The following is a 17,221-nucleotide window of genomic DNA, read 5'->3' on the forward strand; positions in this document are numbered from 1 at the left end:
GGCCTTCCCTGACCCACCACCAGCTCTAAAATAGCCATTCATCCATTGAATTCACCCCATGAATCGCAGCACGCCAGGCCTCCCTGTCCATCACCAACTCCCAGAGTTCACCCAAGCTCACATCCATCGAGTCAGTGATGCCATCCAGCCATCTCATCCTCTGTCGTCCCCTTCTCCTCCTGCCCCCAATGCCTGTTTTATTTTTAAATTAAGATATAACCAACATATAAGATTAAGCTTGTAAGTTTAAAATGGTGTAAGATATGTTGTTTTGATATGTTTATATAATATAGTGTGATTACCACTGTAGCATTGGCTAAGACCTCTATCACTTCGCATAATTATCATTTCCTTTTTGTGGTAAGAATGATTAAGTCTGGCCTCTGAGCAGCTTTGAAGTTTATAACACAGCATTATTGATGTTATCCTCTGTCACATCGCTGTAGCTTCGTTTTATTTTCTTTCAGCTGTCTTGCCTTTTCTTGTGTGCTGTATGTCCAGCTCACCCTACTAGGGCGTAAGCTTCACTAGTGCTGGGTCCTTACCTTGTTTACTGTTATCCCCGGCATCTGGAACAGTGCTGAGCATGTACTGGGTCCTCAGTACATTTTGGTTCCATGAATGAATAATAGCTATATTGAAGGGAGAAGCTATATATTTACAGCTAAATATGTTTCACCTAACTCTCTTGAGGGCCCTGTGATAAAGCAAAGATGTCAGTGGGCCAAACATTGAGACCAAAGTTCTGAGAATTCCCATTTATCCCTGTAAAACACTGTGGCCGTGGTTGGGCCCCTGAGGCGGGGGTATTGGGGTTGGTAGTAGAATTTGAAATAACACAGTCATATACGTAATTTCAGTCATTATTTAGTCACTTTTTTGATGCCTGTTAAACACCACCGGTACTGTCACTCAGTTCAGTTCAGTTCAGTTCAGTCTCTCAGTTGTGTCCAACTCTTTACGACCCCATGAATCTCAGCACGCCAGGCCTCCCTGTCCATCACCAACTCCCGGAGTTCACCCAGGCTCACGTCCATTGAGTCAGTGATGCCATCCAGCCATCTCATCCTCTGTCCCCTTCTCCTCCTGCCCCCAATGCCTCCCAGCATCAGAGTCTTTTCCAATGAGTCAACTCTTTGCATGAGGTGGCCAAAGTACTGGAGTTTCAGCTTTAGCATCATTCCTTCCAAAGAAATCCCAGGGCTGATCTCCTTCAGAATGGACTGGTTGGATCTCCTTGCAGTCCAAGGGATTCTCAAGAGTCCTCTCCAACACCACACTTCAAAAGCATCAATTCTTTGGTGCTCAGCCTTCTTCACGGTCCAACTCTCACATCCATACATGACCACTGGAAAAACCATAGCCTTGACTAGACAGACCTTTGTTGGTAAAGTAATGTCTCTGCTTTTCAATATGCTATCTAGGTTTACTATGTCATTTAATATTAGGCATCAGTTTTCTAACATGTAAATGAGATGGTTAGATAAAGTCATGTTAGTTCTCTCACATCACGTTGTATGAATTTCTAGGAGAAGCTAAAAGCTTATAGTTTATGATGACATACAATAGAAATAAATTTGTTCATTCAGGGACTTCCCTGGCGGTCCACTGGCTAAGACTCTGTACTCCCAACGCAGGCGGCCTGGGTTCAATCCCTGGTTAGGGAACTAGATCCCACATGCTGCATCTAAGACCTGGCACAGCCAAATAAGTAAATAAACATAAAAAAAAATTTTTGTTCATTCAGAAGCCTGAGGGAGGGGTTCATCCAGCTCCAATGAAATTCTAAAATTACAAAGTTTAAATATTAGAAAGAAGGAAGAACCCACCCTTTGTTGGGCATCTATCATCTCATTCAGTCTTCTCAACAATCTGTAGAGTATCTTCCCCCTTTAATGTCTGGGGGAACGGAGTCTCAGATGTTAAGTGCTGCGGCCAAGGTCACACACATGTTATGAGGCATTGCTGACCTTACACACCAGCTCTTATGGGACTCCCAAGACCTACTCTTGGCACGTAGGACCTGTGTTACCTTCTGCTCACCTTTGCTCAGTAGGTTTGTAGGGACCAACGGCTTAGACATCTGACTAGGGTTTTCCTTTTCTTTCTCAGAGACCTGTAAGAAGGCGCTGATGTGGAGGAGCAGCTGAGACGGTCCAAGATGACGACCACAGTAGCCACAGACTACGACAACATTGAGATCCAGCAGCAGTACAGCGATGTCAACAACCGCTGGGACGTGGACGACTGGGACAATGAGAACAGCTCCGCACGGCTCTTTGAGCGGTCGCGCATCAAGGCTCTGGCAGGTAGGTCTCCCTCCCGCCCCAGCGTCGAGGCCTGGGATGCCTTACAGATCCCTTTGAAATCAGGCACTCTGTTGCCCTTGCACGATAGACTCATATCTACTTGACCATGTCCTCCGAGAGCAAGCTGACCATTTTAGAAGATGGCCAGTCCCCTATTTGGAGAATGGTCGGTCTCAAGGCCAGAATGATTCAGAGCACAGGGTGTTTGTATAGCCATTCAGAAAGAGTTGCCCTGTGTTTGTCAGACTGTTTTATTTTTAGCACATCTTACGTTTCAGAATATTGAAGTGTACTGTACCTTAGACATAAAAATACAGTTGACCGTGGAATGACATGGGAGTTAGGGACACTGACCTGCTGCACATTCGAAAATCCACATTTAACTTTTGACTCCCCCAGAACTTAACTTCTAATAGCTCACTGTCAGAACTTAATACTAACATCCCACTGTTGACCTGAAACCTTATCGATAATATAAACAGTTGATGAATACATATTTTGTAAGTTAAATGTATTATATACTATATTCTTGCCATAAAGTAAGTTGGAGAAAAGAAGAAAATGTTAATAAGAAAATCATAAGGAAATACATTTACTGTGTATCTGTATATTTATTGAAAAAAATTGTGTAAGTGTACCTGCACAATTCAAACTCATGTTGTGTGAGGCGGGGGTCCCCAGCCTCTGGGCCATGGACTGGTACTTCCTGTCAGATCAGCAGCAGCTCTAGATTAGAAATAAAGTGCACAACAAATGTACTGCACTCGAATCATCCCAAAACCATCCCCCTACTCCTGGTCCATGGAAAAATAGTCTTCCACGAAAGTGGTCCCTGGTGCCAGCAAGGCTGGGGACTGCTGGTGTAAGGGTCAACAGAATACAAATAAACACGTTTACTTACGGACTGTGCTACATGAATTAACCAGATGTGTTACAGTACTCACTTTGAGTGGCTAAGGTTAGTTTGTATCACATGGCAGAAGTTTTTGATCTGAAGAGCAGTAGCTTAATCTGGTGAGGGCACATTTAATACAGGTAAGTCTGCCATTGATCAAGTTAACAGGCACGTGTCCCCTACGTTGTGATTTCTCACCCCCTTGTTGCTGTTCAGTTCTTAAAGCACGCTTTTACCAGGGCCCTAGGTGAGCAGGGAGTGTTCTGTCCTGAGATGGCCCTGAAGATCAGGAAGGGGCTCAGTCACAGTGAAAAGTCAGCAGTACTGAATACATGTAAACCATGTGGAGTTTATTCAGAATCTTGCCTCTGTACTTTGAGATTTCAAATAAAATGATTTCTGAGTGAAAAAATCAGGTTTATGTATTTTTTCCTGATATTTTTAATTATGACCTATAAATTGAAGTCACAGCTTAAAAAGGTAAGTTTACTGTTAATTGTGAAGATAGCTCACTTTTTTGTTACCTTTACAGCATAATGTGATTAAGAGGCATGTACTGCTTAGAGGAGGAACTTAATCCTGAATGGTTTAGATGACAAAGAGAAGTGACAGAGCAGTAGATAAATTCACCTTTAAGCTAGACTTGCTCCTGACCTTAAATGGTGTGACCAGGATCCATTTTCTGTCTCTCTGCATTTTGGCTTTGCTTGCTGGTGTAGACGCCATTATCAGGTAGGCTTTTGGGTCCTGGAGTCCCAGGATGGCTGCCCCAGGTTCCGGATCTGTCTGAAAGGACATCCAGCAGAGAAGCACACCTCTGATTGCCCAGTCTTGTGCTTCTCCGAGGCCCTGGGATCGCCTCACCAGCTTGACTGATTATGCTCATTTCACATGCCTCTCTCAGAACCTTTCTCCACTGGAGTCACAAGAGGTTATGCTGGTTGACATCAGCTAATCAGGGTGCATCTTGGAGTGCAGGGAATGGGGAGTGGTGGGGTTGATGAGGGGTCAGTCCCACCCAGACAGCTAGGCTAAAAAGTGTGGAATATAATGGGAAAAGAGGAAGAGGGAAATGGATGTTGGGGATGAAGCCAACTGAATGCTGTGGGAAAATTTTCAGTTGCCCTTAGGAGAGTTTGTTTCTTGAGTGGTGGTGACTTAAAGATGTTTCTTGAACTTAACCTGACTTGAGGTAAGTTGACTCAAGTAAGTGACTAACCAGATAGTCACTCTAGAATTGGAGTGTTGTTTTCTAGCTTATTCACTAACATGGAACCTCATGGAAACCATGATCCTGTCCTGTGCTAGTGGATTGATTTGTACTTCAGTCTCTTGCCTCATTTTCTTGAGTTTTCATTTGAGCCTTTAGACCTGTGTGGTACTATAGTGACCAGTCATCTTTGATCACCAGTCAGCTGCTTTCTGGTTCCAGACTGCTGTGTACAGTTGACCCTTGAACAATGGGGATTTTTAACTGTGTGGAGAATTGGTGTCCCTCACCCCTGTGTTGTTCAAGGGTCAACTGTAGTATTTTGCTTTTACTTGCCGATTGCAGAGCAGATCCTTGTTCTTTGTTACTGTAGTTCCAGAGGAGGTCCCCATCTGTTCTAGGATTAATCAGCTGTCCTTACACTTCCTAAAATGTCTTTCCTTCTGTGTTATCCAGGTGCTTGAACAAATGATAATGATAGTAAACATGCTTCCTGTGTGTCAGGCACTGTTCATGGCATATTTTAACAGTTAATCCCATAGCAGTTGTGGGGGAGGTTATTATTACCTGCAGGTAAGCCCATGAACTGACTGAACTGACAGGGGAGGAAACTGAGGCACAGGTAGATTAAGTAGCTTGCCAAGGTCACACTGCTGACAAGCGGCTGAAGGCAGACCAGCTCTGAAGTGTATAGCCTACTATTTTTTTATATTCGATAAAATGCAAAATGATTCAGAGCTCATGGGTGAGAGGAATGATAATGGGTAATTCAGACGTGTTAGAAAGATCTTGAGAAGGCTCAGGAATGCATCCTGTGGCTTGAAGAAGCCATGAATAACTATAAGGAGTTATTGAAAAGAAAACATGCTGCCTCCAGGATATTTAACGTGAAAAGAAAAAAGAAATTGCTTTTAGTGAATCCAGAAGACTCCAGGAAAACCATCTGTTTATTGAGGAAACTATCTTGCTTGTTTCCTGACTTCCCAGGTCTGTGTGACAGAACAATCTCTGAGCTCTCCAAAAAGCCTACCATGCTAATGGCAGGAATAACAGTCCAGTCCAGCAGTGTCTAGAACCGTGGTTCTGGAATTTGAGTGGGCTTCAGAATGTTGTGGAGATCTTGTCAAAGCACAGATTATGGGCCCACTCCCAGAGTTTCTGATCCAGTAAGTCCAGGATGGTACTTGATGATTTACGTTCCTAGCAGTTTCCCACATGATGCTATCACGGCTGTCTGGGGAATCATGTGTTGAGACTGGTGTAGAGGACTGATGGTCATCTGGTCTACTTTGTCAGGTGTCTGAGGCCATTTCATCTAGAAACAAAACAAATGAACAAATAAACCAGAAACAAACTCACAGAGATCAGATTAGTGATTACCGTAGGGAAAGGGGGGTGAGAGTGGGTAATGGGGGTAGAGGGTGTCGACTGGTGAATGGATGGTAACTGGAATTGTGCTGGCAATCACTTTGTAGTGTATATAGATGAGAATTCTATTGCTGTGAGCCTGAAGCTTACATGCTTTTTAAAAAAAAGCTTTTACTCTTTTAAAGAACTGTAAAAGGTAAATGTTTTCTTTTTACAAGTGATGGGTGTTTATGGTTTAGGTTATATTTTGTAGAATCAACACAAATTAAGGCAGGTAGAAAAAGTAATCTTTTTAAAAGTGTAACATTTAGCCTGATAAAGTAATTAGAATTAATATCTTTATATCAACACTCATAAACAGTGAATTTTAAAAAATAGGAGGCTGTGTACCAAAATATTTCGTGTTTCTTTCTGAGTGATTTTTTTTTTTTTTTTTGTATCTGTATTTGAACTTTTTCCTGAAATAAATCTGAACAATTTGGTAATTAGGGAAAAAGCATAAAAACATCTTAACATCTAATATCACATCCCAAAATTTTGATTAATGCCCCCCCCCAATATAATGGCACAGAGAAGTAGTAGGAGAAAGCCTGTGTACAAATGAACATTTCAAAAAATGTCAGAAATTAAAACCAAAATGACTTTGGGAGTTGTCACTCATCAGCATTTATGAGCTAAAATTTTTCAGGAGAGCCTTTCTGCAAAGCTGTGGGAATGACAAAAGAAATTGACCTTGAGTTTATGTGGTTGTGGAGAATCAAGGAAGCTGAGAAAATGAAGTGAAAGCACCTAACTGTATCTTTTACATTACATGGATAGAGTAAATAACACTTATTTAGTAACTATGTATCAACTAGATTCCCTTTAAAGGGAAGTTTTCATTGGGGTGACCAAGCATTTCTTGCTGAAATCCCTGTCCTCATTATAGGCCCCTTCAGGGTGGATCCTCCTCCAGGAGGTGATTGAGGTTCCCCCCAACCCCCACTCCCACCCCCAGGCCCTGTGGTTGTATGGGTCTTTTAATTTGTAATCTCCGGGAGAGCAGGAAATTTCTTAGGGCACTAAATGAGCTCTCTAGTGCTAATTAAAATTAGTGGGGACGTTTCAAAACTATATCCTAAAAATACTCTGCAGTTACAGATAAAAAAACTTAGGCCGAGGTTTTCTCCAGAAGAAAAGACCTGGATTCTATACAATGAGAGTTAGAGCAGAACTTGCCTCTACTTTCTGCCCGTTGATTGCAAATTTCAAGCTATCATTAAGGTTACATACTTATATGATTTAGTATACTTAATTCGCAAATGGATAGACCTGCACAGATGGTGGAAACTTATTTTGAAACTGCAGAAGAGGAGATTTCCCTGGTGGTCCAGTGGCTGACTCTGAGCTCCCAGTGTAGGGGGCCTGGGTTCGATCCCTGGCCAGGAAACTAGATCCCACATGTGTGTGCTAAGTCACTTCAGTTGTGTCCAACTCTTTGACTATGGACCCTAACCCGCCAGGCTTCTCCATCCAAAGGATTCTCCAGGCAGGAAGACTGGAGTAGGTTGCTATGCCCTCCTCCAGGGGATCTTCCCAATTCAAGGGCTGAACTCCTATGTCTCCTGCATTGGCAGGCAGATTTTTTTTTTTTTTTTTTTTACCACTAGCGCCACCTAGGAAGCCCGGATCACATATATCATAACTAAAGATCCTGCATGCTGAAACAGACCCAATGCAGCCAGATAAATTAATTAAAAGCAAAAAAAAAAAAAACAGTAACTCCTGTTTAAAAAAAAAAGTAGAAGATTTTTTTAATTTACCTTTTTTGAGAGAGATGTCTTATTTTTTCTACCAGTAATGAGTTTTTTAATTAGATGGTTTAGATACTGGCTTCATATTTTTTAACATCTCCTGTACTATAGTGGTTTTACATAGAATTCTGCTTCCCAGAATACGCCTGTTAATGTACAATCCATCTCCCCTGCCAGGATGAATACATAAACAAACAAATATATATAAAATATTTTACTTCCTTCTAGTGAAAGTATGGCGCCAGCTTGCTGTTGAATATGCAAAGAGATCTATAAAACATGGTCTGGAATGATCCAATTAGGAAGATAAAAGCCTGTTTATTTGTATGCCAGTGCCAAGAAAGTAGTGTAGGCAACTAGCACTCTAGTAATTTAGAGAGAAAGATTGATTGCAAGAGGGAAAAAAACCAAAACCATTTTTAAGAGTCTGAGTCTAGTAATATAAAACCCATTGGAACTTGGAGAGAGACTGAGTCTTGAACCTTTGTGCAGCTGCTTCCGTTTCCACTGCAGCAGAAGAGGAGAGGCTGGGCTGCAGGGCTCTGAGAATGCCTTTCATGAAAATAGAAAGCACTTTCAGCCTTCCAAGATGGTACACCACCTTGAGCTTGGACTCATTCCTTGAAAATTAAGCTAGAGCTTTTCTTATTCGCGTGCTCACCACCCTGTTCAGATGGAACACTTTTATGCCCCAAGGGAAAGGCTTTTTGCATGATGGAGTGGGGGGCTTCTCTGGTAGCTCAGTTGGTAAAGAATCTGCCTGCAGTGCAGGAGACATGAGTTTAATCCCTGGGTCAGGAAGATCCTTTGGAGAAGGAAATGACAACCCACTCCGATATTCTTGCCTGGAGAACCCCATGGACAGAGGAGCCTGGCAGGGTTGCAAGAGTCGGACAGGAGTTAGTGACTAAATCACCAGTCTCTGTTCTCATCTACTCTTGAGGCTGTTTGCCTAAATTATGCATTATTTGGGATTATTTCTGAGAGCGGCATGGTCCCTAGTGCCCAGTAAATACACCACCTATTGTTTGTGAAATCTGAATCTGGAAGAATATTTCATATCAAAGGGGTTTATGCAAAGCTATTGAGAGAAAGTCTGTTTAGGTCATTACATGCAGTCCTGGATTATACCCTCAATTTATTTTCTGTATATATAAAGCTTCAGTAGTGTCCCATCCGTAGGACTACAGAAATCTTTTCTTTCTCTTTTAGATACAGATTCCTCAGATTTCCCTCCCATCTCTTTCTCCTTGCTGCTGTAGATGACCCCCTCCTGACTTTTGAAATCTGCTTGGATTCCTGCTCCTATTCCTTATAGTCTTCAAATTCTCTCTCATCTCAGCAGTGGCTGAAACTCCATAGTAGCTGAGATGAATGATCCTGTCTGGGAGCACCAGCCTCTCCTTTATCAAACCTCTTAACCACACACCATTCCTCTTCCTAACCCAGCCCCCATTCCTGCCCCTCAGTCACTTTCAAGTTTTATTCATTTGGCAGAGAACTTCTCTATCTTCATTCCCTTATCATCTCTTGCTGCATCCCCGGTGGCTCAGACAGTAAAGAATCTGCCTGCAATGCAGGAGACCTGGGTTCTATCCCTGGATCGGGAAGATCCCCTGGAGAAGGGAATGGCACCCCACTCCAGTATTCTTGCCTGGAGAATGCCATGGATGGAGGAGCCTGGCGGGCGACAACCTATAGGGTCACAAAGAGTAGGACACAACTGAGTGACTAACACTTTTACCTTCACTACATCTTAGCCCTTTTCTTAACTTCTCACCCAACAAGAAAATTTTCCTTAAGTCAGTCTCTTATTTTTGAGGAACTCCGATCACCATTTTTAGGGGGAAATTCCTTATATTTTATGGTTGATTTATGATTTAACTTAGGGAATGTGACCTGTCTTTTGTTGGAGACTACCTAGGTAAGCAAAAGAGGAAAACATTATCATTTTTATCCAGTCTTCTGCTTTTCCTACTCTCTCTGCATATGTACACCTCCTACCCACAGCCATCTGTCTGTCTGTTAAGTATCAGCTTTATTGAGATATTACTTCAGTTGCTCAGTTGTGTCCAACTGTTTGTGACCTCATGGCCTGCAGCACGCCAGGCCTCCTTGTCCGTCACTGGCTCCTGGAGCTTATTCAAACTCTTGTCTGCCAAGTCTGTGATGCCATCCAACCATCTCATCCTCTGTTGTCCCCTTTTCCTCCCTCCTTCAATCTTTCCCAGCATCAGGGTCTTTTCCAGTGAGTCAGTTCTTCGCATCAGGTGGCCGAAGTATTGAAGTTTCAGCTTCAGCATCAGTCCTTCCAATGAATATTCAGGACTGATTTCCTTTAGGATTGACTGGTTGGATCTCCTTGCAGTCTAAGGAGGTATTACTTACATATTGTAAAATTTACCCCTGTAAAGTATACAATTCAGTGGTTTTTAATATACTCACAGTTATATTTAATAACACTAATCTCAGAACATTTCATCACCCCCAAAAGAAGTCACATACACATTAGCAGTCACTTCCCATTTTCATTCCTCCCCATCTCCAGGCAGCCACTAATCTAGTTTCTGACTATGGATTTGTCTACTCTGGACATTTCAACTAAATTGAATCCTACAATATGTGGCTATTTGTGACCAGTTTCTTTTACTTTAGCAAAATATTTTCATATTGCTTGCGGTGGCATGTGTCAATACCTCATTTCTCCCTCTGTTCTCTTATGTAAGTAATGGTGGTAGATGAGTGGGAAGAACAGAAAAAATTCTGTAAAAGTTGCCAACACCATAATACTGTGATTTTATTTGGCAGTTGCCTTGGAGCAGGTGGCAGATCTCTCGTAGGCATCTGATACTGTGGAGTTAAATACTTCTTCATTTACTTGGATGTGGTCACCAGAAAAACCTACTGATGGGTGTTTGGTCATCTTGTATGGTCATCTTTGTTCCCTCTGTTGAATTCACTTATACCGTTCAACTCTTTAGCCAGTGTTCCACCAAAGCGGACCCATGAGCAAATAAAGAAGAAAATATAAGAAAGTAACAAGATAATATATCATTTATACGCAAGGCATTTATAAAGTCCTGTCCACTTTAAAAACACATCTCACAATGAGAACAAACTAAAAATATCACAAAGTCAATTCTGCAATGAAATTCAGATAGCTACGGTTTTTTATTTAACTGCCATTTTCAGCAGTACCATTCAGTTTAGTATTCTAATTTGTAGAGAAAACTGATCTGGGGAGATGTTAGTTTCTTGAATTACAGTTTTGATGTTTGACACCAAGCTGATTTAAGAAGATGGCTTTGGTTATTAAACGGTGTATCTGTCATGAGTTTTTACATGATCACATTCAATACAGTAATCCAGTGGGAGGGTTCTGGGTACCATGGTAACAAGCATTTGGTTTATGCCTGCTGATGGGCTTCTCTGGAAAGAATTCTGCATTCAGAATTATTATGGCTTCGCCCTTTCTGGTTGTCAGAAACAGGGATTCACTTAAGTATCTGAATAAAAAAAGGTAGAGTGTGGTGAAGTAGGGGCACAGGTTACTGCAAAGCTTCCAGCTTGGGAGACCCAGAAATTCGTTAGTGACTGAGGTTGCGGTAGGGCTGGAGGCGATCTTCATCTTTCAGGTGGGGTGGGTGCCTCGCTGACGGGAGCCCTTTGCATAGTGCTGGTGTCTGCTCACCATACGTCAGCTCACACGTGGCTGTGGTGTGTTGTAGTTCCACCTCTACCTCCTGCCAGTCTTTTCTGTTCTGGTCTCATTGCTAAATGATTCAATACCTTGGCTTCTCTAGTCCACATCTCTGTGAGGTTGAGTATGGAGATGGGGCTCCAGTTGGCCCAGAGAATCTTTTTATACCAGGTCATGACCAACTGATTACTTACAAATGACTACCTTTAGGAGCAGTATCCATAACATTGGTGAAGAGTAAGAAGCTATGTGGATAAAACACACCAACCCCGTCCATCCATGGCTTAGAGAGAATTCAGCTGGCAGTTGGAGGCTGTGGTTGGCATTTCTCATGCAGAATTGTGGTGTGGTGGGGGAAGGCACTTTATGTTAGGACTTTGGGGGAAAGATACTGGTGTATTTTGTGTGACCAAGGGAAGAGCCAAACAGCCGATCAGAAGAGAAGGCAAGGTGCAGACAGGCCCCAGAACAACAGAAAGTAAGGGTTTCTATTCCTCAGTCTGTTGATTTTAGCTTCTATTTCTGCTCCTGCAGGTAGTCTTCCAGGTAGCAGGGAATGTAGCTGCCATGTGCCCCTGAGCTTTGCTATCCACCTCTTGCCTCATTTTTCTAGTTTCAGTTGGCAACATTGGTGGCTGTTTGATAAGGAGGCTGTAATTTACTAGACTTTGGTCAAGGGGTAACTCCTGAACGGGTGAACTGTGATGTGGGGGTGCAGAGGGATGGAAGAACATGGTAGCTCTCCCTGGAACCACATGGAGCTCTTCCTACAAAAGGGGGTGGGTGCTGGGCAGATGGCAGTGCATAACAGTAGATGCTCATGGCCTGTTTTCGGATAGATTGATGTTCTTGATTCAGAGATAAAACTATTTTATAAAATGGCACGGTGACTTTCACCATTGACTAACTGCTTCTTTAAAACAAAGCAACCAGTAAGCTTATAGCTTCCTTTTGGTTAGTCGCTTAGTCATGTCCGACTCTTTGCAACCCCATGGACTGTAGCCCACCAGGCTCCTGTGTCCGTGGCATTTTCCAGGCAAGAATACTGGAGTGGGTAGCCATTCCCTTCACCAGGGAATCTTCCTGACCCAGGGATCGAACCCAGGTCTCCTGCACTGCAGGTAGATTCCTTACTGTCTGAGCCACCAGGGAAGGCTCAGCAGCTTCCTTTAATACCTTTGAAAAAATATAGAGAAATGAACATTAGTGTGGCAGTCTTTAGAGTGTGCCTTATTAGAGTTAGCTGTTCAGTTTGTACCTAAATTAACTTGTGAATTTGCTTGGTGATTTAGGGACTTGGAAACAGTCTAGACTGTTGTTTCTTCTGGGGCCTCAACAACCAGAAGAGTGTGACAGGTGCCTGGTAATAGCATGTCACTCCAGATTTCTTAGCAGTATAGTGACGTAAGTACATTAGCATGTTCCTTACCAGTACGTTTTCTATTTTGGGCAATAGGCTATATAAGAAAGTCAGTACATGGGACGGTTATATCAAGGTGTCACAGTTTCCCAAAATCTGAATCTTAGTCTCCATTTTCCGATTGATAAACATACCCATTTCCCACAATTCTGATTTCAGATTATCATTATTTAATTTTCAAGGGAAGTTTTGATCTCTTTTCTGTAGACCTGTGAGTTTTCAGAACCCTAAGGTAGTGATGTATTACTGGGTGAGGCTGATAAAAATTTTGCCACACACGTTTAAATTTCTTCAGAGTCCTTTGATTTTTTGAGCATGTATGTGAAATGGCTTTATTAGCCACATGATTGTGTCTGTAGGCATCGTAAGAAACAGATGGCTGAAGTCAGGGAGATGCTGGGCCATTTGCCAGGTCCCCAGGCACCCTCTGCATTGCACATTACCATTTGGGTCACCTTCTTAAGTCTTCGGGAATACCAAGCTCTCACTGCTGCTCCAGCCTGAGTCTTATTAATTTTGTGTGTGTGTGCTCAAGGTGGATGTATCCGTGCTTTGTCTCTCTGGCTGATTGCTAAGAAGTCCTCAAAGACAGTAAAGGTGTGTCACGTTTTTTCAACATTCTTTGTGTAAGTCAGAATGTGATACTGCTACTTGTGCTGAAGAACCAGTTCATGGTCAGAACTAATAAGTGTCACTTCATTGGGGAAAATTTCTCCCTAATTTCTGTAATACCCATTGAAAAATTAGTTCTATTTATTTAAGACTTTTAGCTTAAAATATATTATAAAATATTAATATTGCATTATATATCATACTTTGCAATACATGCACTGTAAAAAAAAAAGAAGAAAATCCAAACTCTTTGGAAGTAGACAGTGAATGTTCCCCTCCCCCAAGCCTGTCTCTATTCCTAAAGATAATTCCTTTTGAAAGTTTGATGTATGTCTTGATGACTGTTTTATACAGTCTATTTCCTCAAAACAGATTCCATGTTGGTGAGGAACATGCTGATGTTGTGCTTAATGTCACCATACTGAGAAAAAAATCTGGAATGGCACTTTCTTACAGGGCACCTGTCGTACTATAAAAGTTTGAAATATTTTCCATGTAAATTATTGTGAACAGTAGCAGGACCAGCTGATTGTTAGAATCGGGAGTCTAGTCTTCCCCCACCAAAGAGCATTGCTTTAGACTTCTGTCCTTGCAGGATCCGATCTCCCTACTGCATTGTTAATTGACAGTGAGGTTTCTAGGGGTTTGGGAAATTGTTTGGAAGCTGGTATAGACCATTATACGGTGGATCAGACATTCTTCCACGAAGCCGTCAGTATGGCCCCTGCCTCTTTTTGTTCTGCACAGGTCTGCCCCTAGGTTTTTTTGTCTGTTTGTTTATTTGTTTTTTGGCCAGAAGAGTTAAAGCTGAAGATTTCTTGTTTTGTCTGCTCCTCCTTCGGGTCACTGCAGTGTTTCTGGGCCTCTTCCCTCTTTGTCTCTCTCTCTCCCATGTTTCTGGGATACTATAGATGCTTAATGTGGGGCATCTCTAAAGAGGCAGGCACTCCTGGATGGTCCTGAAGTTTGCCTGTGTTCTCCTGTGTGTCATTGTTAACCTCAAGTGGGTGCCAGCAACTGGCGTTTGATAATTTAATGGTTCATCACAAATTTGTATGTCAGCCAGTTTTCCTCCTGGAATACTGTATCCTGACTTTAAGGGCATAGGGAATTTGGTACATGTGGTGAACATGCATGACAGAGAAGGGAATGCTATCATTGTAGTGTGTGGCTCCTAGATTACTTCCCATTTTGCTGCGGTGGCTCAGATGGTAAAGCATTTGCCTGCAATGTGGGAGACCTGGGTTCGATTCCTGGATTGGGAAGATCCCCTGGAGAAGGAAATGGCAACCCACTCCAGTATTCTTGCCTGGAAAATCCCACAGATGGAGGACCCTGGTAGTCTATCGTCCATGGGGTCAGAAAGAATCGGACACAACTGAGTGACTTCACTTTTGCTGTGACAGCCAAGGACCACTCCTCTGTCCCCCAGACTAGGCTCCAGGTGGACTTGAGTGCTGTTGTCATGGTGGTTGCTTTCACTGTTGTATAATTTAAGCCTTTTTTTTTCTGTGGTTAGCAACAACAGAAACAATCTAGTAACTTTCTAAATCCACAGCGCTAGCAGCCTGTCATTTAGCCAGCTTGGCCCCCCGGTCAGTTTTACCTTTCTTCTAACCAGTATGTGGGTTTGATAGTTCCATGGATTGATAGTCCCAAAGCTGTGTTATATACTGATCTTGGAGAAATAAGATTAGAGATGAAATCTGTTACCCTCCGTGTGATTCTGCAGTGAAGATACAGACTTTTGTATTTGGAACTGGTCATTCTGCAGAGGATCAATGTATGCCTCCCGAGTTTGCCCTGAGCACACCATCCCTGGAACTGCCTCCAAGCATATGAGGGAAAGCCCATGTTCGTAGGATGCTTGTAAATAATGGAGAAGTATTTAAGACTGCCTTGAGAAATACAGGATGGCAAGGAGGCCACGCTGGAGGAGGCACTTGATACTAATTTGAAACCCCAAACCCCTGGCACTGAATTAACAGGTGTGCTTGTGCCGTCTTTGTGCATTTAATCAGCCATAATCTTCAGGTGTGCCCACATGTAGGTTTTTGTTTTTTTTTTCTTTTTAACTCTTTCACATTCAGGGAGCCATTGTAATTGGCACACTCAACATCATTATTATCTGAACTCAATTTTATCACGAAGCATGTAGTTTCTATGTTTTTAAAACTGAATGGAGGACCTTAGAGTAATCACATTGATCTAACCTATAACTGATTTAAGATTTTGAAACAAAAAATTTGAGGGAAATAATCAGTAAGAAATGAATTTTTGTAGCAGTACAGTATGCACATAAATTTGTGTCCAGATCTTCAATGAGGTTATGTCCTGATAAACCCATCAGCAAGTTGAAAATGTCACAAGTCCAAAATGCATTTAATACACCTAACCTGTCGAGCACCATAGCTTAGCCTAGCCCATCTTAAATGTGCTCAGAACCACTTAATATTAGTCTGACTCTAATAAAGCCCGTTTGATAATAAAGTGTTGTCTGTCTCATGTAATGTATGGTGTATGCTACACTAAAAGTGGAAGCCAGAAGGGCTGTAGGTGTATTTGCCCTCTTGGTTGTTTGCCCTCTTGATCACCTGGCTGACTGGAGCTGCTGCACAGCATCACAAAGCAGTATCATAATGCAGACTGGTACTCTGGGAAAAGATCAAAATTCACAGATTGAAGTATGGTTTCTACCGAATGCATATTGCTTTTGCAAAATTAAGTTGAACTATCCTAAGGGACTATATATGGGTATATGTGTGTGTGTCCACCCACATTTGAATTTTGCGAAGTAGTGTTTACATGTATTTCATGCGTTGCTCTGATGTTTTCAGTTCCTCTTTTTTAATGCTAGTATTGATATCCTCCTGCTGCTGCTAAGTTGCTTCAGTATTGTCTGACCCTGTGCGACCCCATAGACGGCAGCCTACCAGGCTCCCCGTCCCTGGAATTCTCCAGGCAAGAACACTGGAGTGGGTTGCCATTTCCTTCTCCAATTCATGAAACTGAAAAGTGAAAGTGAAGTCGCTCAGTTGTGTCCTACTCTTAGCGACCCCATGGACTGCAGCCTACCAGGCTCCTCCATTCATGGGATTTTCCAGGCAAGTGTACTAGAGTGGGGTGCCATCGCCTTCTCCGATATCCTAGTTCGAGTTTATAACAAGTGTTGGAAGATCCTGTGGTAACAGGTTCATTTGAAAGTACATCTGCATGGTCTCTGTTTTGAAACTATGAATCACGATGATTAGAGTGATTATTTCATGTTTTGTTTTATTCACTCATTAGTGAATGAATGAATGAAGTAGTTATTGAGCATTCATTATGTGCCAGGTACTGAGAATAGCATTAGAAATACAACTGATCCTGCAACAATGCGGGGGTTAGTGATGCCAACCCTCCATGCAATAGAAAATCTGGATATAACTTTATAGTCAGCCTTCTGTGTTGTGGTTCCTCTGTATGTGTGGTTTTGCATCTGCTGGATTCAGCCAACCACGAATCATACAGCACTGTAGCATCTACTGTTGAAAGAAATCCATGTATAAGTGGACCTGCACAATTCAGACCCATGTTGTTCAAGGGTCAACTGTATAGAGATAGATGATGAAGTGGAAACAAGCCTGTGGTCAGCAGAAAAGATTTTCTGTAGTTCTTGCAGAGGAGAGACAGTGTCAGTAGATGCAACAGAGTTTCACGGTGAGCAGGTGGTGCCCTGAATGGCATGATGGTGCCCAGCTCCCTCGGGGAGCCACCAGAAGTGAGAAGGAGCTCAAGCGAGAGCCATAAGAGTAAATGAGGAGGGCCTCGAATGTCATGCCAAGGAGTTCAGTCCTTCGTCCTTCAAGCTAGTGGCTTTCTACACTTGAGTTCAGGAGAGTTTTTAGGTAGACTCATACTTGTTATTTCAGTAT

At 42.4% G+C, this 17,221-nt stretch overlaps 1 protein-coding gene across 6 annotated transcripts in view; it reads left to right on the forward strand.

Annotated features, from left to right (window-relative positions):
* The window catches only part of SPTBN1 (spectrin beta, non-erythrocytic 1), a 213,146-nt gene that overhangs the window by 64,224 nt on the left and 131,701 nt on the right, over window positions 1–17,221 (forward strand). For all 6 annotated transcript variants that reach the window (XM_061432375.1, XM_061432374.1, XM_061432377.1 and 3 more), the window contains one exon: window positions 2,113–2,309. In XM_061432375.1, the coding sequence (XP_061288359.1) occupies window positions 2,162–2,309 (148 nt within the window). In that variant the 5' untranslated portion in view covers window positions 2,113–2,161. The remainder of the gene's footprint in view (window positions 1–2,112; window positions 2,310–17,221) is intronic.

This window comes from Bos javanicus, chromosome 11, assembly GCF_032452875.1.
Source record: "Bos javanicus breed banteng chromosome 11, ARS-OSU_banteng_1.0, whole genome shotgun sequence".
NCBI lineage: Eukaryota > Metazoa > Chordata > Mammalia > Artiodactyla > Bovidae > Bos > Bos javanicus.